The 17364-nt window shown below is 55.9% G+C and overlaps 1 protein-coding gene and 1 long non-coding RNA gene across 7 annotated transcripts in view; one reads left to right on the plus strand and one right to left on the minus strand.

Moving 5' to 3' along the window:
* TNRC18 (trinucleotide repeat containing 18) overlaps window positions 1-11073 on the minus strand; it is a 45712-nt gene extending 34639 nt beyond the window's left edge. For 2 of the 6 annotated variants that reach the window (XM_015876742.2, XM_015876743.2), the window contains exons 1-3: window positions 10876-11073; window positions 8948-9380; window positions 339-464 (exon numbers count right to left, since the gene is read on the minus strand). In XM_015876742.2, the coding sequence (XP_015732228.1) occupies window positions 339-464; window positions 8948-9149 (328 nt within the window). In that variant the 5' untranslated portion in view covers window positions 9150-9380; window positions 10876-11073. Of the gene's footprint in view, window positions 1-338; window positions 465-8947; window positions 9381-9630; window positions 9841-10875 lie in introns of those variants that run through there. The other 4 variants (XM_015876739.2, XM_015876744.2, XM_015876741.2 and 1 more) reach the window with 4 other exon arrangements.
* A 189-nt stretch (window positions 11074-11262) lies between these two features.
* Window positions 11263-14204, plus strand: LOC107320656. The gene is made up of 2 exons (XR_001558340.2): window positions 11263-12183; window positions 12775-14204. It is a non-coding gene; the product is annotated as an uncharacterized LOC107320656 (long non-coding RNA).
* The last annotated feature ends 3160 nt before the right edge of the window (window positions 14205-17364 follow it).

Below are 17364 nucleotides of genomic sequence, written 5' to 3' on the forward strand. Positions count from 1 at the left end.
AGCAAAAGCAAACAGGATGGATGACAGCAGCCTCCCACCCCTTCAGCCCTACACACAGGCTCAGTCGTAGAATCATTACGGTTACCTCTCAGATCACCAAGTCCAACCCCAACCCATCCCACCACAACATCAAACCACGTTCCCCAGTGCCACATTCACATGGTTCTTCAGCACGTCCAGAGACAGTAACCCCCACACCCCCTGGCAGCACTGTCATTCAAGACTTTGGTATTGCTAAAACTGAGGCATGTTATCAGCCCGGGATGTCACAACACCCAGCAGCTCCAGCTGCTGAGCCATCCCCAAAGGAAGGGCCGGACATGCAGGGATGTTCTCACCTTTCTGTGACTCGAAGAGGCTGTGCTGACCCAGCTGGGCCAGCAGCGGGCTGCCAGCACTGGGGGGCTCGAGGTGGCTCAGGGGAATGTAGGACGGGTAGAGCCCATTAGGCAGATGGGAAAAGCCTGCAGGAAGATGGAAACAGAAGAGGGAAAGGTTTCAGCCCAAGCAGAGCACTGTCTGTTGCAGCTGTTGGTCCCCTGCAGGCCAGCTGTGGGGACACATAGCAGCGCAGGGAGCACTGCTCAGGTCCCCCATGCACAACAGCACCCCACAGAGCACCCACTGGTGGGCTGCAAACCCACACTTTGCCCACACAGCCCATCCCAACACTGGGTACCAGCTTTTGGGAGAAGCACGAGTGCACCATCCCCATCAGCTGGCACAAAACAGCACCACACCTATCCAAAACAGCACCTTATCCAAGGGGATGGCAACACTGAGCTGAAAGCTGTCAGACCAGCCATCAGCCAGCAAGAGAACAGCATGTTCCCAGGTCTGGCTTTTGTCCTGGACACTGAGTGAGCCCCCAGCATCCTCATGGAAATCAGCAGCATTTTATAAATGAATAGTCATAATAAAATCGGGAATCAAACAAGCTCTTGGCTGCAGGAGGTAATTCTTCTGCAACACTGCCACCAAATGGTGGCAACACTGCAAACCCAGCACCGCGCTGCAACAGGAATGGGCAGAAGGGGAAGCAGCTCTCCAGTCGGTGTCAACATTTAGGAACTGCACAAAAGCCATCAGGAGTCTGAAGGAGCCACTGGAGCCCTCTGCAAGCTTTTCTGCAGACCCCAGCAGCAACAAACCACCCCGAAATCCTACAGTCTCACTGACAGCAAACAGGCAATAATGACGTGTTTCAAACTTCAGGCATTCAGCCGGATCCAAACAAAACCACACCAAAACCAAGAGAGAGAAGTTCAGCCCCTGAAGCTGCACGTGGGGCACCATCTGTGAGAGCCAGTCAATACCGCACGTTATTTAGACAGCCTCATCTGCACCACTTGCCCTTGCTAAGTGCAAGGCGAGAAGCTGCCGGGCTGCATTCACCCATCCATCCCCTGCCAAAGCCTTCCCAATGCAAACACAACCCCCAACAATCAGCAGAGTATCCCTACCTCTGCACAGCCCTCTGGCTGCCCTAAGCTTCACACATACACAAATCCTGCTGCCTGGCAGCCCCGGGCACGTCCTGCAGCACCGGGCACGCAGCAGTGGCCGCAGGCAAACCGCTTCCTCCTTGCATCTCTGTGCCAGAAAGTGATGCCAAGGGGAGAAACTCAACCGCAGTGAGCAACGCACCACTCACCCCAACCATGGGCTCCTGCCAAGGGGAAGGGAGGGGAGGAGGAGAAACCACAGCCATGTGCCCGGGGATGGGGCAGTCGCTGAACCGGCACAAGATGCTTATTGCCCAGGGATGCGCCCAGGGGCTCGGCAGGCTGAGCCACGCTCCTGCAGCCTGATGATGGAATGAGAGGCAGGCGTGGGGTGAGGAAGCCAAAGGGAGGTGGGAATAACATCCTTGGGGTATCCAATGCCCCAGCTCCCCAGTGGTAAAACGTACCCAGGAGCCGTCAATGAAGCCATCCATCACTATCACTGAGGGCTGCTGTTAGAGGAACCTGGTGGGCACAGATGTGTCAACCCCAATGAAAACGTCTTTGGTTCTCCAAAGCGGCAGAGGGGAACAGGCAGGGCCCTGTGACTCACCGCCGAGCGGGGCATGGGATGATGGGGAGCTGAGATAGCAGCGACCGCAGCAACCACACACCAGAGCCTCACTTGGGGGAGTGCTGCTGGGGTGCAGCTCTGTGGGGAGCTCAGCCCCACACTGCCCAGCTTCCAACCACCCGGCAGCACCACCAAGAAGCTGCATCCCCAAAGCACCCGTCGTGTTCAGCTCTCTGGTCCCTGCTGTTGGCCAGGAGGGAAGCACACAGCCCTGACCAGGGGTGATCACAAGGGAAAGCCCTGCTCACTCGAGAAGCCGCAGCCCCATCAGAAGGCCCTGGAAGAGGTGAAGTAATTCTCCCCCGTGGGCCCATCTGTCCGTTATGGGTTTCTGCCAGTGATGAAATATTGCTAACCACCTCGCCCCCTCCCCCAGCACTGTGCTGTGATGCAAGGGGCTGTGGGTCAGAAGGTTTCTGAGCCCAACATGGTCCCCAGGACTCCTCGATCTGAGCCTACAATCACTGCACATCCCCGATCCCAGCGCCAGCAGCAGCATCCTGCTGGAATGAACCCTTTTGGGGACCCCCCACCCCACAGCTGCACGGCGGGGGTTGCAGCTCACCAACAGCTGAGAGCCAGCAGCGCTGACAGCATCAATCTCTGCCACCTCCTCCCTGCAGTGACACCCCAGGCACCAGAGCCGGTCTGACTCCATTCCATGCACGAGATAGCAGCGATGCGAGCCCCCAGGCGCTGACACCAAAGCCCTGCATCACATGCACCCAGACTGCTGCACTGTGCCACCACATCCATCCCCCCTGCCCCAAAGCCCAGCCCCACCGTGCCAGCTGCTCCTAAGGCACATTTACAGCCTCCATTCTGCCCATCCCCTGAAGGACTTGGGAGCTCAACCCTTTAAGTCTGACTCCCACATCTCTCCCACCACCACGCTGCTTCCCTTCAGCTGCAAAATCACCTCTTTAAATCAAATCCAGCTTGGCACCCACATCTATTATTTCTTTATACTTCGCTTTACTCCATGTAGGAACCTCGCTGTCCAGGCTGTTTTATTTTAAAGCAGCTCTTGCTCAATATTTACTACTGCTGGCGGCTGCGTCAGCACCGCAGCACCAGGCGGACCCCCCCCGGCAGCACCCACTGCTCCCAGCACACGTCCCACCCAGCCCGGAGGATGCAGAGGGCAGGAGCTGTGAGCCAGGCTGCTGGCTCTGTTCTTTCTGGCCGTATTATGAGCACAGCTCCATGGGGAAGCAGCAGTCAGCTCAACGTGCCGCCGCAGCTCTGTGCCTGCCGGGGCTGGCAGCCCTGGTGTGCTCGGGTGCATGCAGGCATCACCATGGATTGGACAGGCACAGACAGCCCGATCCCATGCACCCCATGTTAATCCCAAAGCATGAAAACAGCCCAAGAGGTGTCAATACTGCATCACCACCACTGGTGACAGCAGTCCCCTGCCCGAATCCCCAGCTGCACCACACGCCTCCTGTTTTCTGCTGAATTAAACCCAACACCCCCATGGGCACCACATCAAACCTCTCCCTGCACAACGTCTCCCTCCAACCGCACCCTCCAACTCCACGTTCTGCACCCAAACTCTCAGATTCCTCCTCGAAATCCCCAGCAATGAATCACTGGCTGCTAACAAGCTGCCCTGCCCAGGACAGCTCCGACCAGCCGGGTGCCACCACTGCCCCACGAGCCCTGGGGATGTAGCTGTCCTGTATGGAGACCCTAAGGCCAGCACTGGTCCCACCAACCATGTGCACGCACAATTTGCATCTGTGCTAAGCAAAGAAACTTCACCCAATTCCTTCCTGTTATTCTCATTTTGCTTTAATTACTCAAAACCAGTGTAGAAGCGGCAAACCATCGAGCTCGGGCTCCTGCACAATTAACCCAGCAACACCCGCATGATGGTTATAGCAGAGCTCATTAGGCAGCACCAGGAGATCCACGGGCACCCAGTGGGGGCCATTACTGCAGCACGGCACAGCACCAGCCCCACATCACCTGCCAGCAGCAATTCCAGCAGCTTCACAGAGCTCCCAGAGCCACGAGCCATGCCCTGCAGGCAGCACAGCCTATTTTCAGCCACAATGACTTCAGACCAGGTCACCAGCAGGTTAAATGGGACCGTGCCACGTTATCCGCCCCTCCTTCCCACTGAGAAACCCAACACCGCTGTGAGCTGGGCAGCAGGCAGCCCTGGGCTGGGTGAGTGCCACCTGTAACTGCTGCTGGCTCTGGACAACGCGGAGCTGGGAACGCAGTGCTGCACCAGTGCTGCTGTTCCTGCAGACACACTGCATTCCCATAAGCTGCTTTTCCTTATGAACCCAGGCTCCAACATGCTGTCTGTGCCCAGGCTCTCCCCTTCTCCCTTGTTCAGCCCCTTTTCCATTCCCACATTCTCCTGAGCATCACCCACACCTCTTTCCTGGTCCCCATCCCAACACCAGGAGATAAGTACAGGGGAAAACGCCACAGCGCTGTGCTTTAATTCCAACACCACAAATCCATACTCAGATTTCAGCCTTTGGACTCTTAACAGATTTCCAACCTGCTCCCGATGCCGCTGGAGCACTACGTGGGTTTCCATCTATGTGTATATCCATCTATGTGTGCATCCATCTATGTGTGCATACAACCAAACAAGAAACAGTCTCCCAGCCCACAAGCACCGTTTTCTCCCTTCTCTCAACACCGGGCAGCCTGGGCAGGACACACAGCACCCAGCCCTTAAGCCCTGCACACATCGGACCCCAGGCAGCACAATACAGGCACCACTCCATCCACACACAGCTGATGCCATTGCACTGCAGGCAGCCAGAGCCGAATCCCTCCGAAACCCTTCGTCCCTCCCTCCCAAGCGCACCAGCCGCTTCATTTTATTGCATTTCTTTTTTTTTTTTTTTTTTAATTAAAAGCAATTAAACCAAATGTATTAAAAGCATATTCCAAACCACAGGGGGTGGTGCTGAAAGGAACGGCGCGGGGGCAGCGATGGATGGAGCGAAGCAGGGGAAGATGGATGGAGGCAGGAGCAAGGAATGCAGATCTGCTGCTCTCCACGGCTGCAGCAAGATTAATTCCCGGCCATTCCCATCCCACCAGCACCGCGAGCAGCACCGGGACCTTCCCACACCTCATCCTGGGGCAGGGCTTCCCCAGCACCGGGTCACTGGGGCTCTGCCAAGAGCTCGGGGCTGAGGGCACGGCTATGCAGCAGAGAATGGCTTAAAGGAGCAGGGTAATGAAGCTGTGTTAATGAAGCACATCTCGGCCAACGCAGTGGGTCAGAAGCAGAGCAGTGCACAGCTCGAGGAATAAAAAACCCAAAATACAGCGGGATGCTACGGGACATGGCTCTGGGAGAGCCCTTGTGCCCTGTGCAGCCCTACAGCCCAGCCACACCAAGCACTCGGGATGGGGCTGAGGGTGGCACACAGCTCCTGCGGGACAGAAATGCCACCCTACAGCCCAGCCCACCTTGGCAGGCAGGCTCCCATCACCAACACACAGCATGAAATTGCAGGAAGACCCCCTCCAAAAACAGCAACAAAATTCCTATCCCCATCATTTCAATCCCAGTGCAAACCCAAAGACATCATCCCTGCTTCACTCCAAACCACAGAGACCCACAGCAGCATCACCAAGCACTTCCCACACCCCCAGGGTGAGCACCCCATTCAGGGCCATAAACCACAGCACAACTCCCCAGAAGCACCGCGTGGACCCACACCCCCAGCAGGGCTCTACTCCCATTCCCAGGATGGCTCCAGCAGGGCTTTGCTGGCATAGCAATGCTCCCCTGCAGGATGAGGGAGGGTCTCCTATATGCTCCAGGTTAGGCTGGGAAACCCATAGCAGAGCTGGACCAGAAGGCAGGAGTGCCCCGATCAATCTCCATGTTTCACTGTACAGACCCCAATATATCTCCGTGCTTCACCGCCAGCGCAGGCAGGGAAGCACACAAACAGCCCAGCCACCCACCCGAGAAGAGCACCCCAAATCCACAGGGAAAGCAGATTTTTATTGTTATTACTACGCTCTGCTCCTGACTGCAGGCAACCCTCCACAACCCCCCCCAGACACAACGGCTGCCAAGAACAGCACGGAGATGGGGCGGGGAAGGGACAGAGCCGGACACCACCCCCTGTGGGGACCTGGGACAGACCCCCTCCCCCAGCTCCATAGGCTGCACCCTCCTCCATCCACAGCCCAAATCCCATTGCCGCCATCGCCCTGCCCTCAGCCCATCCCTGGGAAAATACCCCCAGCAATGGCCCTCCCCCCCCCAAGCCCCAGGCTGGGGGTTGCCTACACGAAGCCTTTCTGTGGGTATTTATCTTAGGAGGGAGCTGGGATGGCTCCAACACAGCGGCGGATGGAGGGGGGTCACAGCTGGGGCCGGAGCTGCTCTATTTAAAGGCGCTGGCTGCCGCCTGCCGCCCTTCGCCCCTTGCGCAAGGCTCCCATCCAAAAAAACAACCCAAATGGAACAACAGCAGCAGCAAAGAATAAGGAGGAACACACACAGAGCAACGCCAAAGCGATGGGTTCGGGATGCTGCAATGATACACAGATCAATCCCTGCAGCTCAATGGGAGCGGGATGGGGGCTCAGCGCTTCCCTTGGGGGACAAAGCTGCAGCTGTGCAGGTGGAGGGAGGGAAAAGGGGCAGAAATGGTGATTTGGGGGGAAACAGCAACAAAAAAACCCCATCACGAAGTGACCCAACGCACACAGCGTCTATCTGGAACACCGCAGATTGAGTCCTGCTGTATGCGAGGCGGGGGGGGTGGGAAAACACGGCGTAAGGGAGCTAAAATATTGATAAAAATGGATTAAAAAGAGGTTAAAATAAAGGGCAAAAGGGAGGAAGCAGGCAGGGCTGCTGCTGGGCTGTGCAGCACTTGGTTTGGGTGTTCTCCCTGCAGGTCTGGGCACTGTGCTCACGGATACGGAGCTGATCGGTCCGAGAGAAAAGCAGAGGGTTGTGGTTGGGAAATGTGCTGCTCTCATCAGCAGCACACAGCAACCACCCTTATGGTCAGAATGGGGGGGAGAAAGGGGTGAAAATGGGAGGAGAATGGGGAAAAAAGGGGGGAGGGAGAGGAAAAAAATGGGGGGAGAAAGGAAGAGGAGAGGGGGGAGGAAAAAGAGGGAGAAAAAGGGGGGGAAAATGGGAACGAAAGAAAAGAAGGCGGTAAAGCAAATCCGAAGGGCAAAGTCCCACCGCGCCAAGGGGGAAAGAGGGAGATGGAGCCCGACGGCCCATGGGGCAAACAGAGCTGGGGAAAAAAGCAAAATAAAAAAGGAAGAAACAGGGTGTATTTTTAAATGGATGGGTATGTCGGGCACCCGTGGACACAGAGCAAAAATAAAAGCAAACTGTAACAAAAATAATAATAATAATCGGAGGTAACAGGCTGGGGGCAGCCCCACAGCGCTGCCTTCCCTCTGCGCTGCCCCCAGCCCAGCCTCCATTCCCGGCTCTAGAAGGGACGGCCCCAAAGCCACGCAGGGATTTTCCACCCGGCTGAGATTCCCCGAACGGCTGCCATAAATCGCAGCCATTTTCCCCACATTCCCACTATTTTCTTTCTTACATTCCCTGTTTGTTGCGGTGGGTGTTTTTTAATCCCCCTTCACCCCAAGCAAAGCCTTTAGGAAAAGCCGTACGACATGCAGGGCATGGAGCTGGGGCTCCAAATCACACCGAGCCGGGGCTCAGAGCACACTTATATATGGGTTTAGAGCACCCGTATTTGGGACTCGGAGCACGGATAGCTGGGCTTTAAACCACTAAAGTATGGAATTGAAAGCACAAACACTCGATATTCTGGAGCGCTCAACTACAATGTTAACACTGTGGGTTTTTGGGCTTAAAAGCACAGATATTTGGGGCACAAAAATGCCTATTTTCGGGGCTCCAAAGCACACAGATCTGGGCTTGCAGACACATATGCCCGGGGTTGGGGAGCACACAGATCCAATGCACGGCTATTGGGGGCTCTACAGCACTTATAATTGGGGTTTTAAGCACAGATATTCCTGGTCTAAACCATTAGGATTTGGGACTGCAGAGTGTGTGTATGTGGGATATAAAGCGTGGAGCTCCGGGACTCGGCAGCGTGAATTTTTGGGGTTAAAAGCACAAATATTCGGGGGCTTGAAAGCACAGATAGCCGGGGTTTAAACTGTGTCTGTGTGCGGCTTAATGCAGGAATATTTGGGATCTGAAGCACAGATATCTGCGATTCTGGAGCGTGTGTGTATATATATATATATATATATGTATATATAAATAGATATTTATATATGGGCTCGGCAGCACAGCTACGTGGGGTTTAAAGCTCATTTATTTGTGGCTCCCGAACACCGGGATCGGCAGGGCAGGATTGCGGGTGTTGGGGTTTTAAAGCACATCTGTCCGGGGTTTAAAAGCTCAGGGATCCGTGCTCTAAAGCACAGATTTTTGGGGTCTAAAACACGGATAATATGGGATTTAAAGCACGGATACGTGGGGCTGCGAGCCGTGAATATCTGGGACTTGGGAGTGCATAGAAATGGGGTTTACAGCACAGAATTTGGGGCTGTAAAACAGATGTATTAAGGAATGGAGAGCGCGAATATACAGGCTCTAAAATACAGGCATTCGGGGCTCAAAGCCCTTCCTTCTATTCGGGGCTCAAAGCCCTTCTGTTCGGGGCTCTAAAACACGGACTCCGGGGCTCAGGAGGAAGCACGGTCGGGGTTGTAACGCACCGATGTCGGCGCAGCAAAACGCGGCTCTGCGGGATTTTAAAGCACATCTACGCGGGGTTTAAAGCACGGCTACGTCCAACCCGGCTCTAAATCTAATCTTACGAGGATCCAACCCGGTTGGCAGCGCTCTTACCCGGGTGTGCGTGGAGGCCGATGCCGGACGCCAGGAACTTTCCGGGCTGTAACGCTGCGGGCAGCCCCGCGGCCAGCGGAGCGGAGGGGGGCAGGCGGCCGGCGGCCAAGCGGTGCCCGTCCATGGGCAGCCCCGAAAGCAGCGGCGGGGGGGGACCGTGCGCCGAGCGGGGGGGGGGCCCGAAGTCTCGGCCATCCATCATCCGCTCGCCGGCTTCCAGGAGTCTCCCGGATCGCTGTCGTCGTTCGTCGCCGTTTTCTCCCCCTTCCCTCCCGCCGCCGCCCCCCCCTCTATTTGTTTTTTGTTTTTTTTTTCCTCTCTTTTTTTCTTCTGCTGCTTCTCCTCCCCCCACGAAATCAGATGGTTTTCAAGAACAACGAGTCCGAGCGTGCCATGGCGCGGTGCAGGGTGCCAGCCCCCGGCTCGGTGCTGCCTGCGGAGACACAACGGGCGGCGGGTCAGAACGGGAGAGCGGCCGGTAGAGACACACGGGGAACGGAGAGGAGAGGAAGGAGGGTTTAATAGCGGGGGAAGAGAAGCCGTGGAATGTAAGGGAGGAATTAAGGGGGGGGATGGAAGGGTAAAGGGGAGAAAAGAGACAAAAAGCAAAAGGAGGATAAAATATAATGGCGGGGAGAGGAGAGGGAACGGCGCAGGGAGCGATAAAAGGAAGGAGAAGGTACAGAAAAAGCACGGAGAAATCTTTCAGCTCATCTCGGATCATTCCGTACGAACGGCTCCGATGCGGGGCTGCAACGAGAGCGGGTCGGTCCGAACTGCTGGAGCCATCGGATCCGATGGGGATCGGAGGGAAACAAAGCGGGTGGAAATGGAGAGAAATAAAGGGGGGGAGGGATGGAAAAGGAGGGGAAAAGTGAAAGATGAGAGGGGAAAGGAGGGGAATCGAGGGGGAAAAGAGGGGAGGAAAAAAGAGGTGGAAAATAAGAGGGGAAAAAGGGAAGGGGGCAAGGAAAAGAGAGCGAAAATAAGGGGAAAATAAAGGAAAAAGGGAGGAAAAAAGGGGGAGGAAAAAGGAGAAAAAATGGGAAAGGAAAAAAGGTGGAAAAAAATGGAACCGAAGGGGAAAAAAGGCGAAAAATGAGGAAAAAAGGGGGAAAATGCGGGGGGGGGGGAAAGGAGAAAAAGGGATAAAAAGGGGGGAGAAAAATAGGGGAATTATGGAAAAACAGAGGGAGAATGAAAGGAAAAACGGGAGAAAAGGGAGGAAAGGAGGAAAAGAAAAGGGGGGAAAGGGGCGAAATTGGGGAGAAGAGGGAAAAAGGGGGGAAGGAAATGGGATAAAAGGGGAAAAAACAGGGAAAGGAAAAAAATGAGGAGAAAATGGAGGGGGTAAAAAAGGAGAAAAACGGAACGGAACGAAAGGAAAATAGGGTGGAAAAGGGGAAAATAAAGAGGGGAAAAAGAGCGGGGAGGAAAAAGGCGAAGGGGGAAAATGGGGGAAGAAATAGGGGAAGAAACAGGGAGAAAAGAGGGAAGAAATAGGAGAAAAGGGGGAGAGAAACGAGGGGAAAAAGTCAGATGGGAAACGTGGAAGGAAAAGGGGAGAAGGAAATTAAGGCAGAGAAATGAACGAGAAGGAGAGAAATAAAAACGGGGTGGAAAGAGAAAAAAGGGAATGGAAAGGGGGGTAAAAGGAACGGGTTAGAAGGGAAAAGAGGCGAAGTACGGGGAGAAACGGTAAAAAACGGGGGAGAAAACAACGGAAAAAGGGGAAAATAAGAGAGAAAAGGGGGGGAAAGAGCTGAGGAGCGGCGGGATGAGATCGGAGGGAACGAGACTGAGAGGAACGAGCGGGACGGACAGCGGGGGGAGCGGACGGGGACGAACGGGGAGCGGTCGGTGTGTCGGTCTGTCTGTCGGTGTGTCGGTCAGTCAGTCGGTCTGTCTGTCTGTCTGTCGGTCCGTACCTGGCGCTCAGTCCGGCTGCTCGCGGCCCATGGCGGCGGCGCTGCGGGCCGGGGCCCGGCGGGAGCTGAGTGCGGCGCTACGGGCCGGGAATCACGGACGGGGGGGCGGCGGCGGCGCGACGGCCGCGCCATGGAGCGAAGGGCCGGCCCCGCTGAGCGGCATCGGGCGCGTTCCACAAGCGAGGCGGAGCAGACGGAGAGCGGCCACGAGCGGCAACGAGGGGAAAAAACGAGTCGGCTGCGGGAGGGGGAGGGGGATAAAGGGATAAAGTCTAAAGGAACCCGCGGGACGGGCGGGCGGGACGGACGGAGCGCGGCGCCGCCATGAAACGCGCATTGTTCTCCGTGAGGGGCGGGACTGCAGCCGCTTCCCGCCTTCCTATTGGTTGTCCGCCACGTCGCTCAGCCGTGGGTAAACAGGCGGCTGTTTCCAGGCTCCCCCCGCCGCTTTCTGCCCGCACTCATCAGCCGCTCTGCGCCGTTTCCAGGCTCCCCGCGCGCTGAGGGAGTGAACCCGCACCCCCCCCCCACACACACAGCCCTCAATGCGCTGAGGAGGGAACGGCCGCCGGGCCCTCTCCCACGGCCCCGCCGCCACAAAGCGCCCTTTGAGGGGGAGCGGCTCCACTCCCACCCCCCAACACCCCCCCACAGCCCCCTCCTGCCTCCAAACATTGAAATGAGGGGCGAAGCGGGGGGTGGCGGTGACCAAAAGCGGCGTTTTTTCAGCCCAAAAAGCAGCGCCGCGCTGAGGCAGAGCGCTGAGGGAGGGGAGCGGGTTTGGTTGGGTGTTGGTTGTAGGATTCTTTCTTTTTATCGTTAAAAACGCACACAAACGCCGTTTCTTTTTATAAAGCGGGGTTTGGCTGCCGTCCTTAAAAATGGTGGCGGAGGAAAAATAATAATTAAAAATCCGAGGAAAATAAAACCCGCCCTTCTCCTCCCCGCCTCCTCCTCCTCAGCCGCCGCCATTTTGTGCCGCCCCGCGCTGCGCCCCCCCCACAGCCATCCATTTAATTCTATCGCCGGGATGGTCCGCCCCCCCCTCCCATACAGCCCTTTGGGTTGTACGCCGTTTAATTTACTCAAAAAATATATATATTTCCTTTTTTTCCTTATTTTTTTCTCCATTTTAATTCCAATTTTCCCCCGTTCTTCGTTACTGACTTTTTCCCCGTTCCTTTTTTCCCCTTTTTTCCTTCTTTTTCCTTCCCCCCTCCTTTATTATCCTATAATCGCCCTTTACTCCCCTCAATGGAAGCAGAGGGGAGCAGGCAGGACGCAGCGCTGAGCCCCCCCAGCACACAGGTAGGACTTTGGGGTGGGATGGGAACACAACCAACCCCCCCCCAGTCACCCTGCCCCGCTTTCATATGGGGCTGCCCCCCACCCTCTGACCCCCCCTCATCCTCTGCCCCCCCCCTCCATATGCAGACGTAAAGCAGAGGCTGGGGTTGCCCGCCGTGCCGTGCCGTGCTGCCCGCACGTTTGCAGGCTGTTTGGAGCTATATTTAATGCTCGCAGTCAGCGCCCGGATTTAGCAACGAGGCCATAAATCAGCCGGACTCACGGACGGAGCTGGCACGGCTCTGCCCCATTTCCTCATCGCCGACGCGGCGCTGGGGGCCCCTTTTCCCCCCCATATCAAACACCAAACAGGGGATGGAAGGCAAAAGGGGATCTGTGACACAGCCCTGCAGACAGAGGGGGGTCCTCCACACCCCTTTCTTGGGGGGCAGGAGAGCTGTGGGACTCCCAGCAGTGTGGGATGGCGTTTTGCATCAATCCCAGCTGCAGGCTACTGGGGCTGTTTGGTTCACCCGTTTTATTTTGTTTCTTTCCCCTTTTACCCAATCAAAAGCTTATTTTTTCCTTCTTTCTTTCCTTTTTTTTTTTAAGTGCCAAATGATGAGTCAAACACCCGTGCTGGCGCAGGGATGCTCTGAGCTGAACGTGAGTCCCGGGGCTGTGATTTGTGCCTGCCAGCCCTAACCAGAACTGGGCTGCGAGGTGAGGAGAAGGCAGCGTCAGCTTTTGGAGGGCCAGATGTGGTGTTTTAGCAGTGAAATGCATGGGAAATACCCTGAACCCACACCTCGCTCTGTGGGTCTGACACAGCCTGTCCCCCAAAAATACCCCAAAGCAATAAGCACTGACCTGCCCACGGGGAAAGGGGCTGAACCCACAGCTGCCACCCAGCTCAGGTGTCACACAGGTGGGGATGGAACACCCAGCAAACCAATGTCCTCAGTGGGCAAGGCAGTGACCACGGGGGGCTGATTGCCCTGAGCTGAGCCCATCGTTGGTATCCCTACATGGCCATGCATTGGGCCACTGGGACCAGAAGCCAAATTACAAGAAACCTTTGGTAAAAGCACACTGCAAAGGCATTCCCCACACACAGGAGGTCTTATGCTTCCCTTATCCCTCTGGGCACCCACTAAAGCACCGCAGTGACTCACACCGGGTACCAAAATGGTGCTAAAGCAACACCTGTCGGGGCAGAAACCACCTCACCCCAAACCCCACAGGTGCCATGGGCTGCAGGAGGGTCCCCATATCCAATGCAACCCCCCGTGGCTCTCTTAGGGCTGTTCCCCCCCCCCCACACACACACAGCCCCGCAGCTCCTCCAGCAGAGCCCCTGTGCCCAACAAAGCCTTCCAGCCAGCAGCGCCCGGCTCCTAATTACGATTTCCTTCAAGACGATCCCAGCAGCCGTAGACAAAACCGTCCCCTCCGGTCGGAGCTGGAATGCCGTGTCCTAACGACGGCTTTTGTACCGCGCCCGCTGGAGGAAAGAGCGCGGCAGGAGGGGGGGAAAGGGAGATTTAATTATAGAGCCGCATTGTGATTTCGCACACATAGCTGGCTGCTGTAATCAGGTTACAAGTGTAGCTCATTTTCCTCCCTACCCTCCCTCTTCCTCCTCTTTTTCTTTCTGGTTTTTCCCCTCTCCTTTTTTTCCTCTCGGTGGTCCGACGCGCTCCATGAGCTCCATGTACCTCAGAGCCGCACAGCACATAGACCCACAGCCCCAAACCACCCCCCGGGTGAAGAGGAGGAGCCCCTTTTCCCCTCTCTTGGGGCTGGAGGAGGAAAACCAGAAAGGAAAACAGCTTTTAAACACAACTTGGTGTGTTTGCTTTTCTATCCAGGCAAAGCTGGAGCTGCGCTCCGTTCGGGACCGCTCTGAGTTTCATTTAGGAACCCTATTGTTGTCCATGTGAATTCTTTGTTACGTTTCAAATCACAGGATTATTTCCCCAGGGGGTAATATCCTGTAATTTGAACACAATAATGAGAATAAATTACTTACTTAGAACTAATAACGACAGCCTGATTCCAATATATATATATAGGAACTGTAGCAGCTTTGGTTAGTTAAAGTGTAATTGTGTCGCCGGATGACATTTGCTTTCAAAGGAATCCCAATGACTTTTAATTAAATTTGCTGAGGGTGGGGAGGGAGGAAGGGGGAGATGCAGCATCCCAGCACCCCAAGCAGGCACCCAGCACAGGGGAACACAGTTGGCATTTAGCATTGCCAAAGGGCAGCCCTGGTTGGTACAGGGTGATGCTCCACCTGGAGCATCAGTGTTGTTTGGCCATGGGGTGCAGGGCTGCAGCAGGCAGCCTGTGGTGGGTCCCCATGGCTCTTCTCCCCCATGGCATCCCTACTCTCCCCCGATGGCTTTTGCTGCCCTTTGTGTTTATTTTCAGCCCTCGAAGTTCCCTTTGCAGCAGAAAGAATCCACAAAAGCCATCTTTCCACCCCAGCCCGCAGAGCGCCAAGTTCCTGCCCCGAAATATCTGCTTGAGGAGCGCTGCCAGCGGCTCCGTCCTCCTCCACCACTCATTTTCCTCTGTTTATCTTGAAAATATTTCAGTGCTGAGGTCCCACCCAGCGGCACACAGCCCTGCAAGGCTGCCTGCAGCCGACACACAGCCCTTGTTTACGCAGAGCAGAGCCCGCAGAGCCCGGGGGCCGATGCTGGAGGAGAACCCTCAGAGCACAGAGCGTCCCACAGCGCAGCTCCTCACTCACACACTGACACACAGATGCCTCCGTCCAGTTGCTGGTTTGGGAGTTTCTCGTGGTTTAACTTGATAACAATGACAAAAATGCTGCGGTTGGAGCTCCTCGAGCTCTGCTGAGAGTTGGGCACATCCCGGGGTGCAGCTTTGGTCCAAGGGTGTTCACAACAAGCGGGCACAGAGTTTTACAAGAGCTCGTTGCAAAGGTTTTAGTGTAAACGTGCTGTGGTTTGTGGCAGAGGGCTGGGATGGGGACCTGGTGTCCCCTCAGCACCCTGCTGCTGGATAGGACCCCAATTTGGGGCACCCACCCCTCCCCCACACACAGCATCACCCCGTACAAACACCCCTCAATCACAGCAACGCTCACAGCCCGGCCAGCAGGATTGAGTTACCTGCCCTGCAAGAATAAAGGAGGCATTCAGCCAGAGCTTACGCCTTTCCCCCTGCCAAGGCCCGACACCACGGTGACGGTCACACGCAGAGGCACAGAAACACGAGCCCAAGTGACCCCGATCTGCATCCCCCCCCCTCCCACCCCACAGCACCGGGCAGAGCGCACGCTTTGCTTTGCTTGTCCGTCACGAGCTGCCTTATCTTTTAATAAACCTTTAGGAGCAGAAGTCAGGCGAACCGGGCACAAAGGCGGCTAAAGCTCCTCCCGGGACATTAATCATTTTTCTTTGACATGTTTTGCTAATTAGGTGAAGCATTTCACTCCATGGGGGGGGGGGGGAAAGTGGGGCCTGGGAAAAATAAAGAATCAATAAAGGAGGGGGATAGATGGAAGAGAGGAAGAACTGGAGCAGAGGGAGCGAGGTGTATCGCTGCTCCTTCCTTGAGCATCAGCCAGCAGGGAGCAAACCCAGCACACGTGGCTCCAGCATCACCAGGACTTGGGGGTCACCAGCCCTGGAGATGCTCCAGGCCAAGGTGGGCACTGAGCAGCCTGAGCTGGGGGGCAGCCAGCCCTGTGGGTGCATGAGCTGAGATGCCTCACAGGGGAAAAAGGCAGAGGGTGAATTTTTCTCCACCCTGTGCAGCCACTGCTTGTGAACGCACGGAGCATCCCCTGCGATTTCTTAATGCACTGTTTGATGGGGAGTTCTGGCCTGGTATGGCCTGGCACCCCCACAGCCCGCAGCTGGGGGCCCACAAGGGGCTGCAGAAGGCAGCAGGAAGCCTCTGCCATGGTGGTGTGTCAATAGAACCTCTCACTGCAGGGACGGGGACAAGCTCGTCCCGGGCAGGACTGGCTCCTTTTTGCAAGAGTCCAACCCATCTCCCACAGGACCCGATGTTTTTTTGTGGGGAACAGAATAACCCACAGCAAAATAGCTGTGAGGGCACACTGCAATAAAATCCCAGCAAGAAACCACCGTCCTGCTCGTGCCCCCCCAGCACTGCGAGGCATTCGCTCCCATCACTTACACAGCTCAAACCCAACCCCTCAATGCTCAAACCCTGGGGGCAGAGCCGTGGGGCAGCGCTGTGGGGCAGAACTACGGGGCAGCGCTGCGGAAATCAATCCCAGCCAGCTCCTCATTGCTGCGGGATGACACACTCCGCCCCTCCCCCCTCCACCGCCCCCAGCACCAAAACAAAGCCCTGTTTCTAATTTGGGGTGTTTGGAAATCATTTTCCATCCCTTCATCCAAACGAAACCAAAGAGGAGCTTTGCTTTGCAGAGCTGCACCGAGGGGTCAGAGCTCTGCGGGAGCGCGAAAAGTCGCGGGAAAAGCGAGCGCTGCTCCCCCCCCAGATCCAAGACAAACCATATAAATTAAAAGAAGACAATGGCGGTAAATATAGAGCAGAAAGCACAGCTCAGCACCATTCATCATCTGGGGCTGTTTGCGCCAACATCTCCCGGCGGATCCGCTTGGCTGTTGCATCCCCAGGGGACGCGTTGTTGGCGTGCTGCTGCTGGCCCGCGGAGCAGCACAGGGTGGTGGGAACCCCGCGGTGCCTCTGCCGCCGTGTGAGAGCTGCTGGAAAATCAGAATCCACTCCCAAGTCAAATTCAGCCCTTGGAGCTCCATCGAGCCACGTCCCAGAGCGGATTGAACAGCCAGAGTGGGGGGAGAGAAAGAAAAGCCCTTGAGATGAGGAAAGTGCTGTGGGAAGGTCGGCATCACCGGGTGATTTTGTGCCAAGGTGCTGCTGAAGAACTAAAAAGAAAGAGGAGAGTAAGGAGGAACAGAGAGATAGAGCAGCAATGGAGATGGAGCAGCGTTGGAGATAGAGCAGTGATGGAGATGGAGCAGTGTTGGAGATGGAGCTGTGTTGGAGATGGAGCAGTGTTTGGAGATGGAGCAGTGATGGAGATGGAGCATGTGTTGGAGATGGCAGCAGTGATGGAAGATTGGAGCAGTGATGGAGATGGAGCAGTGTTGGAGATGGAGCAGCAATGGAGATGGAGCTGTGTTGGAGATGGAGCTGTGTTGGAGA

The sequence above is a fragment of the Coturnix japonica genome, chromosome 14 (assembly GCF_001577835.2).
Source record: "Coturnix japonica isolate 7356 chromosome 14, Coturnix japonica 2.1, whole genome shotgun sequence".
Taxonomy (NCBI): Eukaryota; Metazoa; Chordata; class Aves; order Galliformes; family Phasianidae; genus Coturnix; species Coturnix japonica.